We start from the raw sequence: 20,722 nt of genomic DNA on the forward strand, positions 1-20,722 counted from the left end.
CCTTGTTTGGTTGTCTAAAATTTCGATTTTTAAGATCGATGAACATAGTTTAGACGTTTATATTGGTCGTGATGATTTTTTTGTTGTTTTTTAGGTCGTTGGACCTAGTTCAGAATCTTAGAAAGGTCGTGTTGTTCTTTTTTTGAAAAGTTTTTAGTTTTGTTCAGCCTTACACTTGTTTTTGTTTTTGCAATTTTATCTTAGATTTTTTTAAAAGCTCTGTTCGTTTTTTTCTCAAAGGAAGGCAAATTTCACTATCGAAGAGCGAAAATGTTTTAAGGGTCACAAAAAACTGATCGAGACTTCTAATTTCGGAAAGGGAGTTTAATTATCAGATTGCCCAGCAAAACAAAAAATTTACCCATTGATCCAGGTTTCTCACTTTTGGTAATTTTCATCGAAAAAAAAACAATCATAATTTGTCATGATTTTTAAACCTCTCGTAAATCATAATAATAGAGGGGGCGGATGCCCCCCCCCCCCCCCTCATGGATTTGACCACCTGCCGACCCAAAGGGTCCCCCCTTTGGCATTTTTAAGAAATCTATTTTTGGCCGACCGATCCTAAAATTTTTCTAAAGGCGCCTTTGGCGCCAAAATCTACTAACTTTGAGGCGGAGCGCGCGTCAAATAAACGCAATATTTTTTTCGTCAACAATATCCAAAAAGTGCTCAAAAACGGTTTTTTTGCGAAAATGCGGCTTTTAGGAGAGCTTGGAAAAATTATTTGGTCGACCTAAAAAAAAGAAAGTGGTCAATGTTTTTGAAAATTTTTTGAAAATTCGCCATTCCAACCCCCCCCCCCTCGAGAAAATCCTTGATCCGCCCCCTGCTGGTCAGTATTTTTTTTCTGTTCACATGCGTTCATTGACTCTTTTCCAACTGTCTGTTGGCTACGTTCTAAGCTTACTAAACGTCGCCCGTTATGAATCTTAACTTGGTACAAATTGTCGCTCAAAATTTTCAATTATGCATTATCATCAAGCAGTTATTTAACTCAATGATATTTTGACTTTTTAGGATCCTGACTTCCAGAAGGAGATGGGTGCTATTGACAAGAGTGACGTGGAAGACAATGAGGAGGAGATAATCCAGGTGGGGTTCAATTTCTACCACTTGGTGGTCAGACTGCAAGATCTACACGGCACAGACGAACCAATCGAGTCACGAGAAGGTGCTTGATAGCTTTGCGATCTTTTTAAAAATGCTCAAACCAGTTTTAAAAATATTGTTATTATCCAAACAAAAAGTGACTGAGTTTGCCTATTCTGGCAAGTCAAGTAATCGATCCGTGGTATACATCACGCAGTAATTGGAGGACGGGGGGTAGTCTTAAACTGTATATTGTTTATTATTCGAATGATTTAAATTTTTGAAGATATTTAAAGTAAATAGTCTTGAGCATGTTATCAGGTTCATAAATGAGTTTGTAAAACCAAAAATTTCCCTCATAAATCAGAACTGACCTGGATTTGGTGCAGTTTTTATTTGATAGTTTAATCTCTTTACAGCTGCTCGAAAACAGTTTGATGACTTGTTCGATCAGGCCATGAACTACTTCGAGAGTCGCAGCATGAGCATAGAGGTACTCAAGGACGGATTCCTGCAGAAGATATCCTTCAGAGTCAAGAGTCAGGCTAGTATAATTGGCTAAAATACCACTAATTTTGGAAAAATATAACGTCATACAGTGGTTTCAGAAAAGTCCGGCTGAGCAAAAAGTATCATTTTTGTTCTTGGCAATGAAGTTGTTTTGAAAAACTTTCTCAACAAATTTAGATCAAAAGTAATCTAGCGCAAAAAAATTGTTGTTCGGATACAAATAATTTTTTTTGAAAACTGACGTCTTGACATATAAATGAAGTTCATATAGCATATTTTTGTAATAACGATGATATAATAACAGGATGTGTTGCGTGAGGACGTGAAGGAGATGATGAAATGGGAGGTGGACAGAAGCAGTCCTTCGAACAAGATACGCGACTTCGTCTCCTGGTCCAAGGACATCATCAACGACATCAAGTACCAGACCAGAATCATGTCAAACCCAATACCCGCATTCCTCATCACCAACAGGTGCGTTACAAATCACCAAAAAAGAATATCAAGGAAACCAAAGATCTTTTATGGAAATGAAATTTCACATCGATTGCGGGTTGAGCAAATAGAACAGAATGTTTTTACCTCAACAATAAAAAATTAAGAAAAGAACAGTTTTTCAATCCGTGGTGGGATGAGACTGAAATTCAATTGATGTTTGATCAAAATGCTAAACGAAACATGTTCAAATAAGTTTCCTCTAAAAAATAAATCGGGAACCCAAAATTAAAAAAATAACTGATAAATTGTTTTGCAGAAATTGTATTTTTTTTAAATTTCTGTAGAAGACGACGAAAACTAGTTTCAAATGTTACTGGAGAAAAACTAAATTTTCAATGTTCAACTTGAAATAAAGGATTATACAGACACACTCGCTTTACGCACTCGCTTTGACTGCTCGAAATTAGACTGAAACTCTTAAATTTTCAACCAGTTTTTCTCAACACAAAATGAAGTTTTTTTAAAAATTAATGTCGTTCAACTCACGACTGGCAGGACTTCAAGACGATATATCACTCGATCTCTTTGATGATTATTTAAAAAAAATTTTGCGAGTAAAAATTATGAAGAAAAAAATAAAAAACTGAAACACAGTCAAAGACAAAGTTGGAACAAAAGCAATACGAGGCCAAACTGTGCATTTTGTGAATTGTAATTGGATTCCGCAACAAGGACGCTCCCTTTGTTCTTTTTTTGTTCTTTCATTGCCTTTGATTGTTCCGACAAATTTTTGACATGTTTAAAGACTTGTCTCTGGAATCCAGGAACATACAGACACAAAACTGTGCGCCTATCCAGTGCGGAGTTTGGCCTCGTAATGAAACATCTACGAGAATATCATTTGGCAGACGTGCAGATTGTTCTAGAAGTTTTCGTTTTTTTACTAGTTCTGCTACAAATGAGCTCAGAGTTTTTTTCAGAAGCTAAAAGAATCAGATGATTTATGTATTCAAACGAAAAGGGAATGAATGATGCCAGAAACTCAGAAATAACCCGTACTAAAACAAATGGTACTTTAAAACACAATTCTGCCAAGTTTTGTCTTCAAAATCCGTCAAAAAAACTTAACAAAAGTTAAAAGAACAATGGATGAAGTAATAGAAATTTGGAAAAAAAAAACGTTTTCACGCAAAGTCTAAAGTCTACCCGCATCTCAGAAAAAAGAACAGAAATCAAGCATAATGGATTTTTGTGTTCTACATTGTTATCGTTATAATCATTCTCATGTTGCCTTCAGACAGCAAAATGGAACAAACAATCGATTATACTTAATTAAAAGTCAACTTAGATGTTTTTTTTACCTGATTTTTTTAGCATCGTGCAAAAATTTGCAAAAAATTTCTGCATTTATCAAATAAGTTCTGCAGAAGTTCCGCAAAACGAGAATCAATCCTCGCCAAAACCAAAACCTCATGTCTCAGGTTAGTTTTCTTGACCCTCCTCCAAAAGTTTTTACGAGTTTTGTTGGTTAGTTTTTTTGAAAATACAGATAAAAAAAGCACTTGTGAGAAGACTGGCCAATTATGGAAATTCAGTGCTGGTTCACAAACAATATTTTGAGCTATGAGAACTTTTTGGTGTTAGGTATAGCTCAAATGTTGCATTTTTCAACCATTTTTAATTTGAACAAGGATAGCCGGTTACTGTGCAAATTTTTCAATTTAAAGAATTTTTTCTGTTTTGTGTGAAAAAAGGATCTGACGCAAAGATAGAATCTAGGCATACTAGACAATCATAGTAGTATAGCCGAATTGGACAAAAAATTTGTTATTATTATAATCAGTTTTTTTCGTTATAATCTCTTCTCATGTTGTCTTGAGACAGCAAAATGGAATAAAAAACAATCGATTATAATTCGTTAAAAGTCAACTTATTTGTTTTTTTTTCATGAGTTTTTTCATGAGTCAACTTATGAGTTTTTTTTCTTCGTGCAAAATTTTGCAAACATTTCTGCATTTATCAAATAAGTTCTTTAGAAGTTTCGTAAAACGAGAATCAATCCCCACCAGACCCAAACCTGTCCCAGGTTATATTTCTTGACCCTGCTCCAAAAGTTCTTACGAAATTTGTGGGTTAGTTTTTTTTGAAAATACAGGTCAAAAAAGCACTTGTGAGATGACTTTGGCCAAAAAAATTGAATTTTTTAGCGCGCAACCGCTCTCAAAAAGGGTATATGTTTTACACTCTTACATTAATACCTGCATCCATACAAAACTTTTCTCGCGCTCTTCTCAAAATTTGTATGAACAGACTTTCACGCCCAACCCCCTCAAAAAGAAATCAAACCCCCTCCCTCTAAATTTTCTCAAAAACTAAGAAAATGATTGAAAGGAACAAATTTGATTAATAAAAAAAGAGTGACAAAAATCAAAATGGCCCATAAAAAATTAATAATGAACAACAACTAACCTATTTTTTTAAAAAATATATGTAAACAACGTTGTCTTCGCTGAATTTTGCATTTCGATAAAGTGCAGAAATTTTTTTTTGCATTCGAGTTTCATTGTCTTTTTCTATAACACAAAAAATAACCGAGTATAAGTAATTTGCAAAGGATTTTATTGCTTTATTAGATAATAGCAATAGTAATTCCTTTTTATTTGATTATAGTAGACTATTTTTCACTTTTATAATCACTAACAATATAACCAACAATTAATCAATTTTAATTATGGAATTCCAGTGCTGGTTCACTTGAGATACTTTGAGTTATGAGAACTGTTCGGTGTGTTACTGTGATATAGCTCAAATGTTGCAGTTTTAAACAACCATAAACCAATAAATAAATTTCTTCTGCTTAGTTTGATAAAAGGATCTGACGCAAAAAGACAATCTAGGCATACTAGACAATCGTAGTAGTATAGCCAAATTGGACAAAAAAATGTTGTAGGAAAATGACTAAAAAATCTTTTAAAAAAAAAATTTTTTTTTGTTCCCAAATTAAGCTAAGAAAACTCCAAAAACTAGTTAAATCCACACTAGAAAAAATTATTGGGAACTTTTTAATGTGGTTCGAAACACGACTGAAAGTGCTTTCAAATGATATATCCCTCAACCCAGTCCGGGTTATTTGTGGTTCCTTATTTTGTGTGGAAAACAAAAAAAAAAACTAAAACGCACCCGAATCCAATGTTCCTCACCATTTTCGAGGGTCGGAACAATAAATCGTTTCATCAGGAGTTGAAAAAAAGTTGAAACTAAAATGAAAAGATTAATTATGAAATACTTGTCTAAGATACCAAACTCTTAGATAGATGAGTTTTGCACAAACCATCTAAGTTTTTTGCACCTTTGGCAACTGGCAAAATATTACATGATTTAAACTGTTGCAGCAACTTGTGGCACAACCTTGTTCTGCTGGTTACCTTCATCCTGAACTTGTTCATACTCTTCACATGGGACGCTCCTGCTGACGTTTCGACGTGAGTTTTGACAATTAGAAAAAAAATTAAAGCCCGCTACTTTTTTTTAATAGTGAACGTGTTTTTATTCAGAAACTTAAATAGAGAACTTACATAATAATTTAACTTTCATACCAAAAATTGAAAAAAGCTTACAAAATTATAAAAGTTAATTATATAAATAAGAATCCAGGGACGAGATTAGCCTTATGAGGAGTAGTGTGTCGATTTCCTCCTCCTTCTGTTCCCCTTTCTCCTCGCGAATTCGACCCCCCTGACTACCAAAAGGGTCCCCTTTGGTACTTTTTTTGATCTCCACAAAGTATAAGACTATAAGACCAATATAAAAGTGTTCTGCTAGAGCCTTCGAATCCAATTTATTTCAATTACTGATTCAATTACTGATTTTGAGAGAGAAGTGCACGCCAAAAACGCAGTTTTATGTTCAAAAGTTTCCAGAAAAGGCCTAAAACTAAAACATTTTGGCCTTTTTTAGGCCTATTTTTTCCCAAAAATTCGTCTGCCGCGCTGAAAAGACTGACGAACTCGAATTTTTGGTGAGAACTATTAATTTGACAAGCTATCCGACCGCTGACCGAATGTTCCAGGGCTCTTTCAAATTTGTTCATAATGTATTGTTTTACAGTATCAAGCCTGAGTATCCGGACTGGTACTTCTATGTGCTGATGGTGTTTGGATCCCTACACGTGCTGCTGTCCCTCGTGATTCTGGTGGAGTACTTTCTGTCCAACAGGCCTCAGCTGCCCTCCTTACATGAGATCAAAGAAACCATAGCGTAAGTGCGTTACTGGGTATGAAAAAAGCTCTCGTTGACCTTGTGAAAAACATTTTCCGTTGCAGTTCATGCAACTCATCCGTACATTAATTAAATCTCCCATTATTCAAATCAGCATATTTATAGGTAATATTTCACGTTTTTTCTTCTGATTTCTTAATTAGGTTTACTTAGAAACGGATTGAAACGAAATTTGCGCCAAATATCATTCAATTTTATTATAGGCCAATTTGACAATTTACAACCATAGATGACTTCAACTTTTCACAAGTACTCAGGAAAACTCCGGGAAAGAAATTGAAAACCAGAACTCAGCAAACACAAAATTGAGAAAATGCAAAACTGAATTACCAAACACGTGCCACCAACTAATTTATGGTCAAATCAACGTTTAAAGCAAGAAAATGCTCAAATACACAGTGTAAACTAAAAACGATTACAACTTCGTTTTCTGTATGACACTCAGCTAAATTGCCAGTAACCATACCCTTGCTCTACCACTTGACCAAGCTGGAAGCACAATTTGTCTTTAGTGCCAACCAAGAAACACTCGTTTTGCAGTTGCTTAAGATTTCAAAAAACTTTTTAAAAAATTGGTTTAACAATTCGGACCCCATAGCATAACTTTGGTAAAGAGACGTAAAGTTACGTTTGGCTTATATGATTTTCCGCCTGTTCAAGTATCAGAACGAACTACTTTCAAGGATTTGTGTCTTCCAATGGCTTATTTTAATTCGTTATACTTATTTGAAATATTTACCGCACCATTGTTCTTTTGCTTCGTTCCTTTCAAGTTAAGGTTAGCTAACTAGGACAGGAACTAACAAAGTAGGTCAAAACTACGACTTGTTACGACATCTACAACAACTGCAACGACAACAACGATCAGCTACGACAAACTAGCCATGCCCAACAAAACCACTCTCGCCCAGAGAAATCTACTCATTTCCCAACTAGAGCGCATCAACCGCCTCGCTGATATACAAGATGAACACGACGATATAATGGATGAATATTGACAAATGCTATAAGAAACTACAGCAGAGACAATTCCACAACAGCAGAACAGTGATGCCACCACAGTTCTATCCCCCCAGACAGCTGATTCAGTGCAATAACAGCCAATACAAGATCAGGATTCTAGCCAGACGTGAACATTATTCATTAGCAGCTATCAGCCCGGATCATCAGCACAGCAAACAGTAGAGGACCACAACTCTTCAGATAGCAGAGATACTCAGCAGCAAGTCCCCCAGTCAGGTTTCGAAATAAACACACCGCCGCTCCAACACCAGATCACGACACCACCAACGCAAACCTCAGCTTCAAAAACAATTACAGAACAGCAGCTTTTTCCAGTAGCAGCTTCTCAGACATCAAGTAGCGGACAGTCGCGATTGAGCTACAGTCTCATGACCAGACCTCCAAAAGTAAAAATTGATGGGGCACGTGATTCGGACTCTTCAAAGCAACAATCCACAATCAACCCATCTCGGACGCCGAAAAGATGACTCATCTGCAGACTTTAACAACCGGAAAAACCAATCAATCTATTTCCAGTTAGTCGTACAATAGCACTATGTACAACGCTGCCCTCCAACGCTGACCTCGTGATTCTGGTGGAGTACTTTCTGTCCAACAGGCCTCAGCTGCCCTCCTTACATGAGATCAAAGAAACCATAGCGTAACTGCGTTACTGGGTATGAAAAAAGCTCTCGTTGACCTTGTGAAAAATTTTTTCCGTTGCAGTTCATGCAACTCATCCGTACATTAATTAAATCTCCCATTATTCAAATCAGCATATTTATAGGTAATATTTCACGTTTTTTCTTCTGATTTCTTAATTAGGTTTACTTAGAAACGGATTGAAACGAAATTTGCGCCAAATATCAAATCCATTTTATTATAGGCCAATTTGACAATTTACAACCATAGATGACTTCAACTTTTCACAAGTACTCAGGAAAACTCCGGGAAAGAAATTGAAAACCAGAACTCAGCAAACACAAAATTGAGAAAATGCAAAACTGAATTACCAAACACGTGCCACCAACTAATTTATAGTCAAATCAACGTTTAAAGCAAGAAAATGCTCAAATACACAGTGTAAACTAAAAACGATTACAACTTCGTTTTCTGTATGACACTCAGCTAAATTGCCAGTAACCATACCCTTGCTCTACCACTTGACCAAGCTGGAAGCACAATTTGTCTTTAGTGCCAACCAAGAAACACTCGTTTTGCAGTTGCTTAAGATTTCAAAAAACTTTTTAAAAAATTGGTTTAACAATTCGGACCCCATAGCATAACTTTGGTAAAGAGACGTAAAGTTACGTTTGGCTTATATGATTTCCCGCCTGTTCAAGTATCAGAACGAACTACTTTCAAGGATTTGTGTCTTCCAATGGCTTATTTTATTTCGTTATACTTATTTGAAATATTTACCGCACCATTGTTCTTTTGCTTCGTTCCTTTCAAGTTAAGGTTAGCTAACTAGGACAGGAACTAACACCATCAACCAACCAGCGTTCACCGAAGATTTCTCAAAATTGGAGTGCGAACACCCGACCCCCATGTCCCTTCGACGGACAATTTCACCACCCAGCATACTGCAGCAAGTATCTGATTTCATCTTTGGAAGAGAAGACGCGATTTATTTCGGAAAGGAAAATTTGCTACAATTGCCTTGGACAACATCGAATGAAAGGTTGCCCATCAAAGCACACATGCAGCAAATGCAATCAACATCATCACACAACTCTACACGACGAACAACGAATAAAAAGAACACCAAAGTTTAATCCGAACCAGCGACCGAATCAAGTCAACCATCTTGCTAGCCAAAAGAAGATATCAAGGATCAACAGCTCACTCCTGCTACTTTTACCGGTCACATTACGACACCGCAACATACACCTTAATGTATATGCCTTTCTTGAAACAGGAAGTACAAACAGCTACATATCGGAACCGACAGCAGCACATCTTCAACTGGAGGAAACTAACCATCAGGAACAACTTCTCATAGGAGGCTTCTTCAACTATTCGGACCCCATAGCATAACTTTGGTAAAGAGACGTAAAGTTACGTTTGGCTTATATGATTTCCCGCCTGTTCAAGTATCAGAACGAACTACTTTCAAGGATTTGTGTCTTCCAATGGCTTATTTTATTTCGTTATACTTATTTGAAATATTTACCGCACCATTGTTCTTTTGCTTCGTTCCTTTCAAGTTAAGGTTAGCTAACTAGGACAGGAACTAACAAAGTAGGTCAAAACTACGACTTGTTACGACATCTACAACAACTGCAACGACAACAACGATCAGCTACGACAAATTAGCCATGCCCAACAAAACCACTCTCGCCCAGAGAAATCTACTCATTTCCCAACTAGAGCGCATCAACCGCTTCGCTGATATACAAGATGAACACGACGATATAATGGATGAATATTGACAAATGCTATAAGAAAATACAGCAGAGACAATTCCACAACAGCAGAACAGTGATGCCACCACAGTTCTATCCCCCCAGAAAGCTGATTCAGTGCAATAACAGCCAATACAAGATCAGGATTCTAGCCAGACGTGAACATTATTCATCAGCAGCTATCAGCCCGGATCATCAGCACAGCAAACAGTAGAGGACCACAACTCTTCAGATAGCCGAGATACTCAGCAGCAAGTCCCCCAGTCAGGTTTCGAAATAAACACACCGCCGCTCCAACACCAGAACACGACACCACCAACGCAAACCTCAGCTTCAAAAACAATTACAGAACAGCAGCTTTTTCCAGTAGCAGCTTCTCAGACATCAAGTAGCGGACAGTCGCGATTGAGCTACAGTCTCATGACCAGACCTCCAAAAGTAAAAATCGATGGGGCACGTGATTCGGACTCTTCAAAGCAACAATCCACAATCAACCCATCTCGGACGCCGAAAAGATGACTCATCTGCAGACTTTAACAACCGGAAAAACCAATCAGTCTATTTCCAGTTAGTCGTACAATAGCACTATGTACAACGCTGCCCTCCAAGAACTACGACGAAGATATGGACGACCTGGCATCATCATCAATGACTTTGTCAACAAACTACAGAGCTTTAAGCAACCATCAACTCATCACAAGGATTCGTACGTTGAATTTTCTACAGTCATCAGTAACATGGTTGAAACGTTTCGGACGCTTGGGTTCAAAGACGATTTGAACTCTACAAAATACGTACAGTTTGCCGTCAGCAAACTGCAACACCATCAGCAACTTCAATGGACACAGTACATCACCACCCAGAACATCGACCAGCCCAGCCTCGTCGCCTTCAACGACTGGATAAGGCAGTATGCATTAGCATGCGATCACTTACCACCTATGCAACCGCAGCAAATGACCCTGGAATCGAGCGATTGACAAAAATAGCGCCAAGACTTTGACACGCCAACGGATCTCGACCATCAACCAACCAGCGTTCACCGAAGACTTCTCAAAATTGGAGTGCGAACACCCGACCCCCATGTCCCTTCGACGGACAATTTCACCACCCAGCATACTGCAGCAAGTATCAGATTTCATCTTTGGAAGAGAAGACGCGATTTATTTCGGAAAGGAAAATTTGCTACAATTGCCTTGGACAACATCGAATGAAAGGTTGCCCATCAAAGCACACATGCAGCAAATGCAATCAACATCATCACACAACTCTACACGACGAACAACGAATAAAAAGAACACCAAAGTTTAATCCGAACCAGCGACCGAATCAAGTCAACCATCTTGCTAGCCAAAAGAAGATATCAAGGATCAACAGCTCACTCCTGCTACTTTTACCGGTCACATTACGACACCGCAACATACACCTTAATGTATATGCCTTTCTTGAAACAGGAAGTACAAACAGCTACATATCGGAACCGACAGCAGCACATCTTCAACTGGAGGAAACTAACCATCAGGAACAACTTCTCATAGGAGGCTTCTTCAACTCGCAAACGATAGACGCTAAGACAGTTGATATTACAGTTCATTCATTTGGAAAAAACACAATGGCTTCTGAACTAATTAATGTTCCAATCAAAGTGCATATCAACATGATTGCAGAGGAGCTGAAAAAAATGAACGACATTTGCAGCCTTTACGCCCACTTGAAGGATAAGGATATATGTTTTCCAGGCTTAAACAATAACGACGTAGCCTTGTGATTGAAACGGACAATATTGACCTCATCAGCCAGAAGACCATCGTCTAAGGAAATCAAAATGTTTCTCGAGCAATCCTTACAGCCCTAGGATGGACAATAGCAGGACCGAACAACGACATTGGAGATTTCTCAAGCCAACAAGCAACTGCCGCCCCAATACAGATATCAAAAGACGACACACAAATCTCGTATCTTCTCGCTTCATTATGGCGAATGGAAATCTACGACACATCACCTGAAAGAATGATGTCATCGGACGAAAGACACGCTTTGCAAACACTTCGGAAAACCATTTCATTATACGACAACTGCAACCAACTCGGACTAATGTGGAAACCAAATGCGAAAATCCCCAGCAACTATAAAGCAGCAATTGCCCAATACCACTGGTTGAATAAACAATTTAACAAGAATTCAGAAAAGCTAGCCCTCTACCAGGATACAATTGACAAAGATCTCAGCAAGAACTTTATAAGGAAATTAAAGACAGAAGAAATATCTTCGACAGGATGGATTTTACATGAAAATGGCGTAATCAACCCAAACAAGCCAGGAAAATTTCGCCGTGTTTCCAATGCCAAATCCAATTTTAAAGGATCTTGCTTAATTGACATGCTTCTCACTGCACCTGACTTGCTCTGCAATCTACTAGGAGTAATTACCCGATTTCGCGAACGAAAGCATTACATCTCTGCCAACATTGAAGGGAGGTACATGCAGGTTTCCTTTATCCCCGATGACAGAAAAAATTTTCGTTTCCTCTGAGGAGCGGAAGAACCCGAATTGTGAGTACAGTCGATTCATCTTTGGAATCAAATGTTCTCCTATTTGTGCAAATTACGCATCAAGAACTTGTGCAGACGACAATATTGAAAACTATTCTCACATCAAAAAACTTGTCTACGAGAACTTCTACATGGACGAATTTTTTGAATCCACCGACGACATCAACACCGCAGTGAAACTCATAGAAGGCCATGGACACGTACTACAACAAGGAAGCTTTAACCTGACGAAGTCGATGACTACTGATCATATTCAGTGCACTCGATTCGTCTTTGGAGCCAAAAGTTCTCCTACTTGTGCAAATTACGCATTAAGAACTTGTGCAGACGACAATGCTGAAAACTATCCCCACATCAAAAAACTTGTCTACGAGAACTTCTACATGGATGAATTCTTCGAAATCACCGAAGACATCAACACCGCAGTGAAAATCATAGAAGAACATCGACACGTAGTACAACAAGAAAGCTTCAATCTGACGAAGTGGATGACTTCGGATCATATTCTGCAAAAAATACCAGAAGAACATAAGTCAATCACCGCAGAGGAAATCAAGGACCCCAAATCTTCAAGTGAATTCACGGAATACGATGGAGAGTAAGTAACGATACCCTCTGCTTCATCACTGACAAATGACACGATCTCGCCCAGAAGAAACCGACACAACGGAACCTACTTCGCGCTGCCTCTTCAATTTTTGACCCAATTTGAATAGCAGCACCTATTACTATTCGAATACGAATAATTCAGCAAGCAGTTCAGAAAAAAGGAATGGAGTGGGATGACCAAATCACACGAGACTTGGTACCTGAACTTTTTGAGCTTCTCGACGAGAGAAACGATCTACAGACAGTAGAAATACCTCGATACTACTTTGGATACTGCTACGACAACATCGCTCTTCATTTTTTTTCAGATGCCTCCTACAGCGCCCTAGCAACAGTCGCTCATTTTGTGTACAGCAACAGTGGCACGCGGCGAATCAGCAGCGCATTTGTTCTTGGAAAAGCTCGAGCGGCTCCTCTAAAACAGCACACAATAACTAAATTTGTTATACAAGCCGCAATTTTGTTGCTCGCCTCGCAAAGTTCATTTGCAAAAAACAGAGGATTGTCATCAGCTCTGCGCATACGTGGACCGACAGCACAACAGCGCTTCAGTGGATACAGGGATCTGCGAAACGACAACAATTTTTTGTTTCTCACAGAGTTGCAGAAATTTTGGAAAGCACCCAAGCGAGTCTATGGAAACATTGCCTAGGACCCCTAAACCCAGCAGCCGACCGAACCCGTGGAATACCCCAATCGTAATTCAGTAACAAGTCAAGATGGTTCAACGGACCAAATTTTATATGTGAACAAGAATGCAACTGGCCATAGCTACAATAAAACGATGCCAAAATTGATACTTCGCTACTCAACGATCGAATCGGACAAATGAATGAAACAGAAACAACCTCAGCGCTAGCTTTGAAAGCTTCCGCCGAAACGACAGTACAAATTTGCATCGACAACAGCATGTTCTCTAAATCGACAAGAATTCTCCGAACAACCGCATACGTGATGCGGGCCATCAGTATTTTTAATTACAAATAACTACAGTCCCACAACGAAAACTCGACCACTGAAATGACAAGCAACAACAGAATTGCCATAAATTATTTTATCTTCAAACAGACACGACGAGACAGCTTCAAACAAGAGGTCAAAATTTTGACACGAAATAAACCAATCAATACAACTAGCCGACTTTGACATCTGTCACCGTTTTTAGACGATGATGGGTTCTTACGAGCTCGTGGACGCCTCGAGAAATCTAAATTGGACTATTGCATGAAACATCCGATTATTCTTGATGGAAACCACCCAGCAGTTCGCCTCTACATACGACAAACCCATAACGACAACCAGCATTCGCCACGCCAGCACACAAAAAAGATTCTCCAAACGATTTTTGGATTCTCTGTGTTCGCGTTCAGATTGAGAAGATCATAAAAAACTGTTACGACTGCCGACGACAACAAGCAACTGGACTACAGCCGGAACTTGCGTACCTACCCGCTTGCAGATTTCCGGAAGATAAATCAATCCCGTTTCATCAAACAAGATTAGATCTCTTTGGACCGTTCGCTTCGAAAACCGCAGGAACCTACAATAAACGCTACGGCGTTATAATGACTTGCCTAACAACTCGAGCCCTTCATCTTGAGATGTGCCAGGACCAATTAGCTAACGCATTTATCAATATTTTAAAAAGATTCTTCGCACGCAGAGTAAAACCAGCCAAAGTTGCTTCTGACAACGGTTCAAATTTTACCGCAGCCGAAAAAGAACTCAACAGACACTTCGACGCCGATCTTACACGACAATTCTACGCTAACCATCGGATTGAATAGACCTTCAACCCTGCCTTTACTCCTCTTTTCGGAGGTGTATGTGAATGACTCATAAGATCGGTAGAAGACTCGTTCTATGCTATCATAAAAAGCCAGATTCTAACAGACGACATAATCAAAACCGTTCTTTGCGAAGTTGCACACTTTATGAACGCAAGACCCATCACTACAGTTTCATCATTGCCGATGATGTTGAAACTCTCACCCCAAATCATTTTCTTCTCGGGAGAGCGCATGCCAGCACGCCACCTCTACAAACCCAACACCCCTCAATACTCAGTCGACAATGGAAATTTGCCCAACATAGCAACCCATATTTGGAAGAGCTTGATCAAGAAGTTTATCCCAACATTACTGCCACTACAACGATGGACAAAGAAGACGCCACCTATAAAAATAGAAACTGTTTAGATTCTTCAGGATATGACGCCACGAGGACTCTGGCCAATTTTACGGATCACAGGAAACAAATCAACCGATGATGACCGGACCCGCGTTTCACCGTCAAAACAAGAGGCAAACTTGTGTCAATGCCAGCCATTAGACTAGCACCTGTTAGTCCGGACTATTGCAATCAGTCAGCAACCAAAGATTCACGAAAATGAGAGCCTCAGCATAAACCAGCCTTGCCGCCGCCAGCCATAGCCGATAACTTCATCCGACTTTTACATGACCGTTAAGCCAGCGTTTTAAGTTTTAAAAATACAAACCACCCACCCCTTTTTTCTTCAATCATTTTGCAACTGCAAATTGAGGCCGAGTGTTATATACCAAAATGACAATTGGCAACCATCTTAGATGACTGCAACTTTTCTCATGTAATCAAGAAAACTCCAGAAAGAAATTCAAAACCAGAACTGAGCAAATACGAAATTGGGAAAAAGCAAAACTGAATTACCAAACACGTGCAACCAATTAATTTATAATCAAATCAACGTTTAAAGCAAGAAAAAGCTCAAATACAGCTTCTAAACTAGAAACGATTACAAGTTCGGTTTTTATCGCTCTAGGTTATTTTAGGGCTCTTTATTTTGGACAGTTTTCAAATTGGACTTCTGCTGAGCCAGAGACAAAAAAAACATTTTGAATTAGATTATCTTTCTGTTCACAGGGGTTTAATAGGAGTGGAGTACTTTGGCGGAGGCGGGGAGGACAAAGAAGAGAGCGCCGAGGAGGGAGGGGATGAGCACTTGAGAGTGGACTTCTTCTCCCTCACAACATTCTACCACCTCGTTAGTCCATAACGCAAACACCTTTTCTAAGTGACAAAGAACTTCAATTCTAGGATCATTCAATCATATACAAGGAAAAAGGCCACACTTAGGAGTAAGCGGACTCAGGAAGGGGTATTGACCTTAAAATTGTTCTAAATGCGCTTTCGATGAAAAATTAGTCGAAAATAGAGTCTTTATGGGGGTTTAAGTGATCTCAGAAAATCAATTTGGTCAACCTAGAAAAAAAAGTCATCAAAAGTTTTTGAAAATTCATCACCTCCAGAAAATATTAGATCTGCCACTGAAAACGACCGTTCTCTACGGAGAACAGCTGTTGTTCAACTTTGTTGAGATCTAAATTCATTTTGTTTTTCAATTTTTTTCTAATTATTCAAATCTAATAGTCCTTTAAGGAGCTTAGGAAATTGTTTGAAGTCAGCATTGGAGAAAATATTGATAGTAAGCATTTATCGTAAGCATTGATATACGAAAAAAAAAACAGCAACGCAATCTACATGTTATTAATTGATACCTGCTGAGAACCATGTAAACAATAGACATTAGATATTGTCGACATTTTTTGGAGCTACCGCCTGCAATATGCTGTCAATGTAATCCCGTCGCAACCATCTTTTTTTCTTAGTTTACTTGGTTGTGTTTACAACTAGGACGATAACTATTTTGTCAGTGTTCTATTTCCCTGTATTTTTGCAATGTGTTAGCTGTTTGTGGCGGCGTCAGTGTCTGGGGTGGTGTTTTATGGCTACTTCTTCTGCTTCCACATGCTGCATGTAGTACCTCGAAACCAGATGCTCACCAGGGTTCTCAAATCCGTTACACAGAACGGTCAGCAAGTTGTAATATTTTTAATACATTTTTGAGGTCAGTAAACTTTATTAATATTTTAATGTATTTTAACGGTCAGAAACTTTAATATGTTTTGAATATATCTTAACGGTCAGCAAATCTCTTAATCTCTTAATCTCATTTTAAATCGAATGAAGTTATTAATATTTTGAAATAAAAGTATATCAGAAGAAACTATGAATATTCCATGAAACAAAAATTAACGAGCAGTTACTTGAACCTTCGTAGATTTGAAAAATAATCGAAAGAAAAATTTTAATGATGGACTGCGATGTATTAACGTAAAAAAGTGACTCGATTTATCCACTCTGTCGTTTATTGACCTTAATCTCCTTTACAAAAAAAGTCATTGAGTATCAAAGTTCTTTTTTATTTTCATTGGTCAGAATGGATAAAAAAAGATTTCATAAAACAAAATCAGATAAACTCTTCCGAGAACAGTTAATCAAAAATTTTTTAAGTTCGCATATTGTGCTTTCACATAATTACAAGAAATGCTTTGACACAAGAAAAGTCTAGGAGATGCCCGCACTCAGTAAAACGAGAAAATAACCGATTATATTATAATTATAATCGTACTTTTAGCAAGAATATAATTTATTATAGGCGCCAATTTCAGATGTTTAAGCGACTTATAATCCATTATAATGAAAAAATTTTGGTGAAGTTTTACCAGAATATGATCAATTATAATTGATTACAATTTTTCCGAAAATCTCCTATAATCTATTATAAGAGATTAAAATCCCTTTTTCTATCGAAACATTATCTTATATCATATTATCGAAAAAAATCAATAATAATGGATTATAATTAGCTATTCTGCTTGAAAACTCAGTAAAATTTAAAAATAAATTTAAGCTTAATCTATAAGTACGAAATAATAGTTTTTTAGTTCGGTAACCAACTGAAAAGCACTTAAAACAAAAAAATAACACAAATTGAAGCGATGACGTTTTTTGAACAATAATTGATTATTATCCATTATAATAGATTATAATTCATTAAAATTTGACAAAAAAAACTTTCAAAAAAATTAATCAAAAATAATCGATTATTATTCGATTACAATAATTTTTATTGTTTCGAAAAATAGTAACATTATAATCCATTTTTAATTACTTATAACTAATTCTTCTTGAAAATTATAGAGATTGACAATAAAAAAATCCCTTTTAATCTATAGTTTTCTCTTTTTACTGAGTGCGAGTGTATTAACGACACATCAAAGGTTTCATATTTCAAACAGCTTTGTAACTGCTATTGAAAAAACTTTCCCCGACCTTCTTTTTTTCATTTTTCGTTTCAACTTTTGTAGGAAAGAGCAACTTGTTTAAGCTTGAATTGGTTAGTTTTTTCAGCCCTATTTAGAACTTTCAGGTAACCATTTTTTTAAAATTTTTTCTTGCCATCTGAAATATAATAATGACATGAGTTTAAAAAAGATATAATTCACCTGCAATCAAGTTAGTAAAGCTATGTGAGTTTCAAAATTGCCTATTTAGAATCAATATCAATTAAGCGTGCTCTCACCAGTTTTCAGAATTCAATTTTTCAATTTTAAAATATTGCAATTTAATTATTCCATTTTACTTACTAATCTTATTATTATTTATTGTTAATTGCATTTTATTCCAGATAATTGATAACTTATTTTTTATCATTCTTCGTTTTTTTTCTAGAAAAAAGGAGAATAAATACATTCTTTTGTACTTCACATAGCATGTGGGGTTAATAAATTGAAGAATTAACGATTTTTTTTCTTTTTTTTCGACTATTTTATAAAAGTTCCAACAAAAATATTTTAATTGGCCTTAAAGTGCAGTCGGAACATTCAGATTTTGGCTATCATAAACCAGAGGTATTACGGGAGGGGAGAGTGTCACTGGAGAAGTATTACCGATGTTTTAAACACTGCCAGCGTGGCAAAAATGAGACAAGTAAATCCAGGTTATTTCGTCCTATGAAAGCGTTTGCGGCGAATTTAAAAATTCCAAATTGAATTTAAGAGCAAGCAATTTGTAATTGTTAGAATGTTTCTGGGCCTGAAAATACCGTATATTTTACATCAATTTTGGGGGAATCAATTGAACACAAAAAGAAAAAACGATTTTCTTTTTTTTTTTGAATATTATAACAAATTTTCAATCGAAAAATTGTTCATTGGGACTATCGGAACATTCAAAACTTTGTCTTGATATGAGCAGTCTTGTTAACTTGTTGTAATAAGATAACAAATTTGATTTTGTTTCGACTATTATAGAAACAAATTAGGGAACGTTTATGCTCGGGGTGTTTTTTTTTCGCCAGACCAATTTCGACTTTTTAACTAGCAATTATTGACTTTTTTTCAAATCACTCGAATAGTATTGCTGCCCTGAGCTTAAATTTAAAAAGTTATTACACTTTCGATCATTGGATCTTATTTTGTGGGGGTTTAAAGGGTGTCATTTTGGCTAAGTTGAAATAATTCACGCGCTATATATTTTGAGCTATTATTGGACCCTAAGCGGAGACTTATTCCGTCCTGGATATGGTTCCAAATCGAATTGAGGCGAGCTATTTGATTATTTGTTTTTTTTTACCCTGCAAGTAAAATTTTTCACTTTATAATTTAAGTAGGTGATATTACTTTATATAAGTGATATGCTTTAAGCTTTCAAAAAAATGCGAAAAAAAAATTTGATCTTCGAAATGTTTTTCTCAGACTTCACCCATTTTCTCAAACGAACACTACTTCAAAAAACCCTAAAGTGCAGCTCGAAAAATCTGGGCTTTGCCTTGATACGAGCAGTCTTGTTTTGCTTTTGACATTGATTGGGGTAATTAGCAACAAAATATAAAAGTTAAGAGAAAATTCAATTTTGTTTTTAAGTTTTATGGATTTGAAAAAATGCTACTGAAATTTGAAAAATGAGTCAAAACAATCAAGACTATGCCCTGATACCAGCAATCTTTTTGAAATTTAGCCCACTTGATAAACTTTAGGTAATAATTTTTGAACAAGAGTGCTCGTATTAGGGCGAAATGCTGAATGTTCCGACTGCCTTTTAAGGTTTTTGGAGCAGCAATAACATGAAAAAATTAAAATTATTAAAAAACTAAAATTAAAAATTTTTTCAGAAAAAATTTCAGATTTTTTGTAACAACATCACCCCATTCATCATATTAAGACGAAAGAGATAGATTTTTTTCCTATAAACAAATCAATTTGCCATATGAGCTTCTTTCAACCAATTTGGAACAATTTCTAAGAAGGATTAACTCGCCGCTTTCCCGTTAATTGCGCAAAATATATCGCGCGTTAATTGTCCCAAATTGGCCAAAATAGCAATTTTTAATTCCCCATAATTTTACAAAAAGTGATCACAGGTTAAAACATCTTTTCAAATTGAGCGCAGCACAGACAATACCTTTCGAATGATATAAAAAAGATCCGTCAAAAAGGCTAGTTAAAAATTCGAAATTTGTCTGAAGAAAAAAACCCACCCCGAGCACAAATATTCCGTTACTTTCGTATCGGAAAATCGGAGCAAAAATGTTTGCTGCCTCAGCTTTCCTCTGCACAATATCCTGCTCAGTGAACGTTTCTTCTTTTTATGGTAGTTTTGCATCCGCTTTCTGTATTCTCCTTTTGTTTAATTAAAATCGAATATATGATGTTTTTATTGTCCGTTTTAGATAAGATCATTTGCATTTTTTCATTTCTCTGAAGCTTGCACAAATTTTTCTTGTTTTTCAATGTCTGAAAAAAATTTTCAAGACGTTTCACGTGCTGTTCATCGCTCAATTGACCCTTTATTTGTTTTGATCCGTATATTTTGTAATTGCTAACATCAATGCAAAATAGTGTAAGCATATTACAAATGATATTCAGGTCAATCTCTGCTGCTGGTGGCTCTGCTGGGCTTGATCATCATCTGGATCTATGCTGTGGCCTCTTTCGCCTTTGTGCGCTACGCGTT

At 36.9% G+C, this 20,722-nt stretch overlaps 1 protein-coding gene across 1 annotated transcript in view; it reads left to right on the forward strand.

The window, feature by feature from the left end:
• LOC134839885 (inositol 1,4,5-trisphosphate receptor type 1-like) overlaps window positions 1-20,722 on the forward strand; it is a gene marked incomplete at its 3' end in the record, with an annotated part of 81,150 nt that extends 60,428 nt beyond the window's left edge. Inside the window, 10 exon segments of the mRNA XM_063855513.1 lie at window positions 1,021-1,174; window positions 1,512-1,636; window positions 1,907-2,076; window positions 5,433-5,522; window positions 6,148-6,297; window positions 7,466-7,746; window positions 7,858-7,981; window positions 15,788-15,908; window positions 16,613-16,736; window positions 20,635-20,722. Coding sequence (XP_063711583.1) covers window positions 1,021-1,174; window positions 1,512-1,636; window positions 1,907-2,076; window positions 5,433-5,522; window positions 6,148-6,297; window positions 7,466-7,746; window positions 7,858-7,981; window positions 15,788-15,908; window positions 16,613-16,736; window positions 20,635-20,722 — 1,427 coding nt within the window.

Source organism: Symsagittifera roscoffensis, chromosome 2 (genome assembly GCF_963678635.1).
Source record: "Symsagittifera roscoffensis chromosome 2, txSymRosc1.1, whole genome shotgun sequence".
NCBI classification, from domain to species: domain Eukaryota; kingdom Metazoa; phylum Xenacoelomorpha; order Acoela; family Convolutidae; genus Symsagittifera; species Symsagittifera roscoffensis.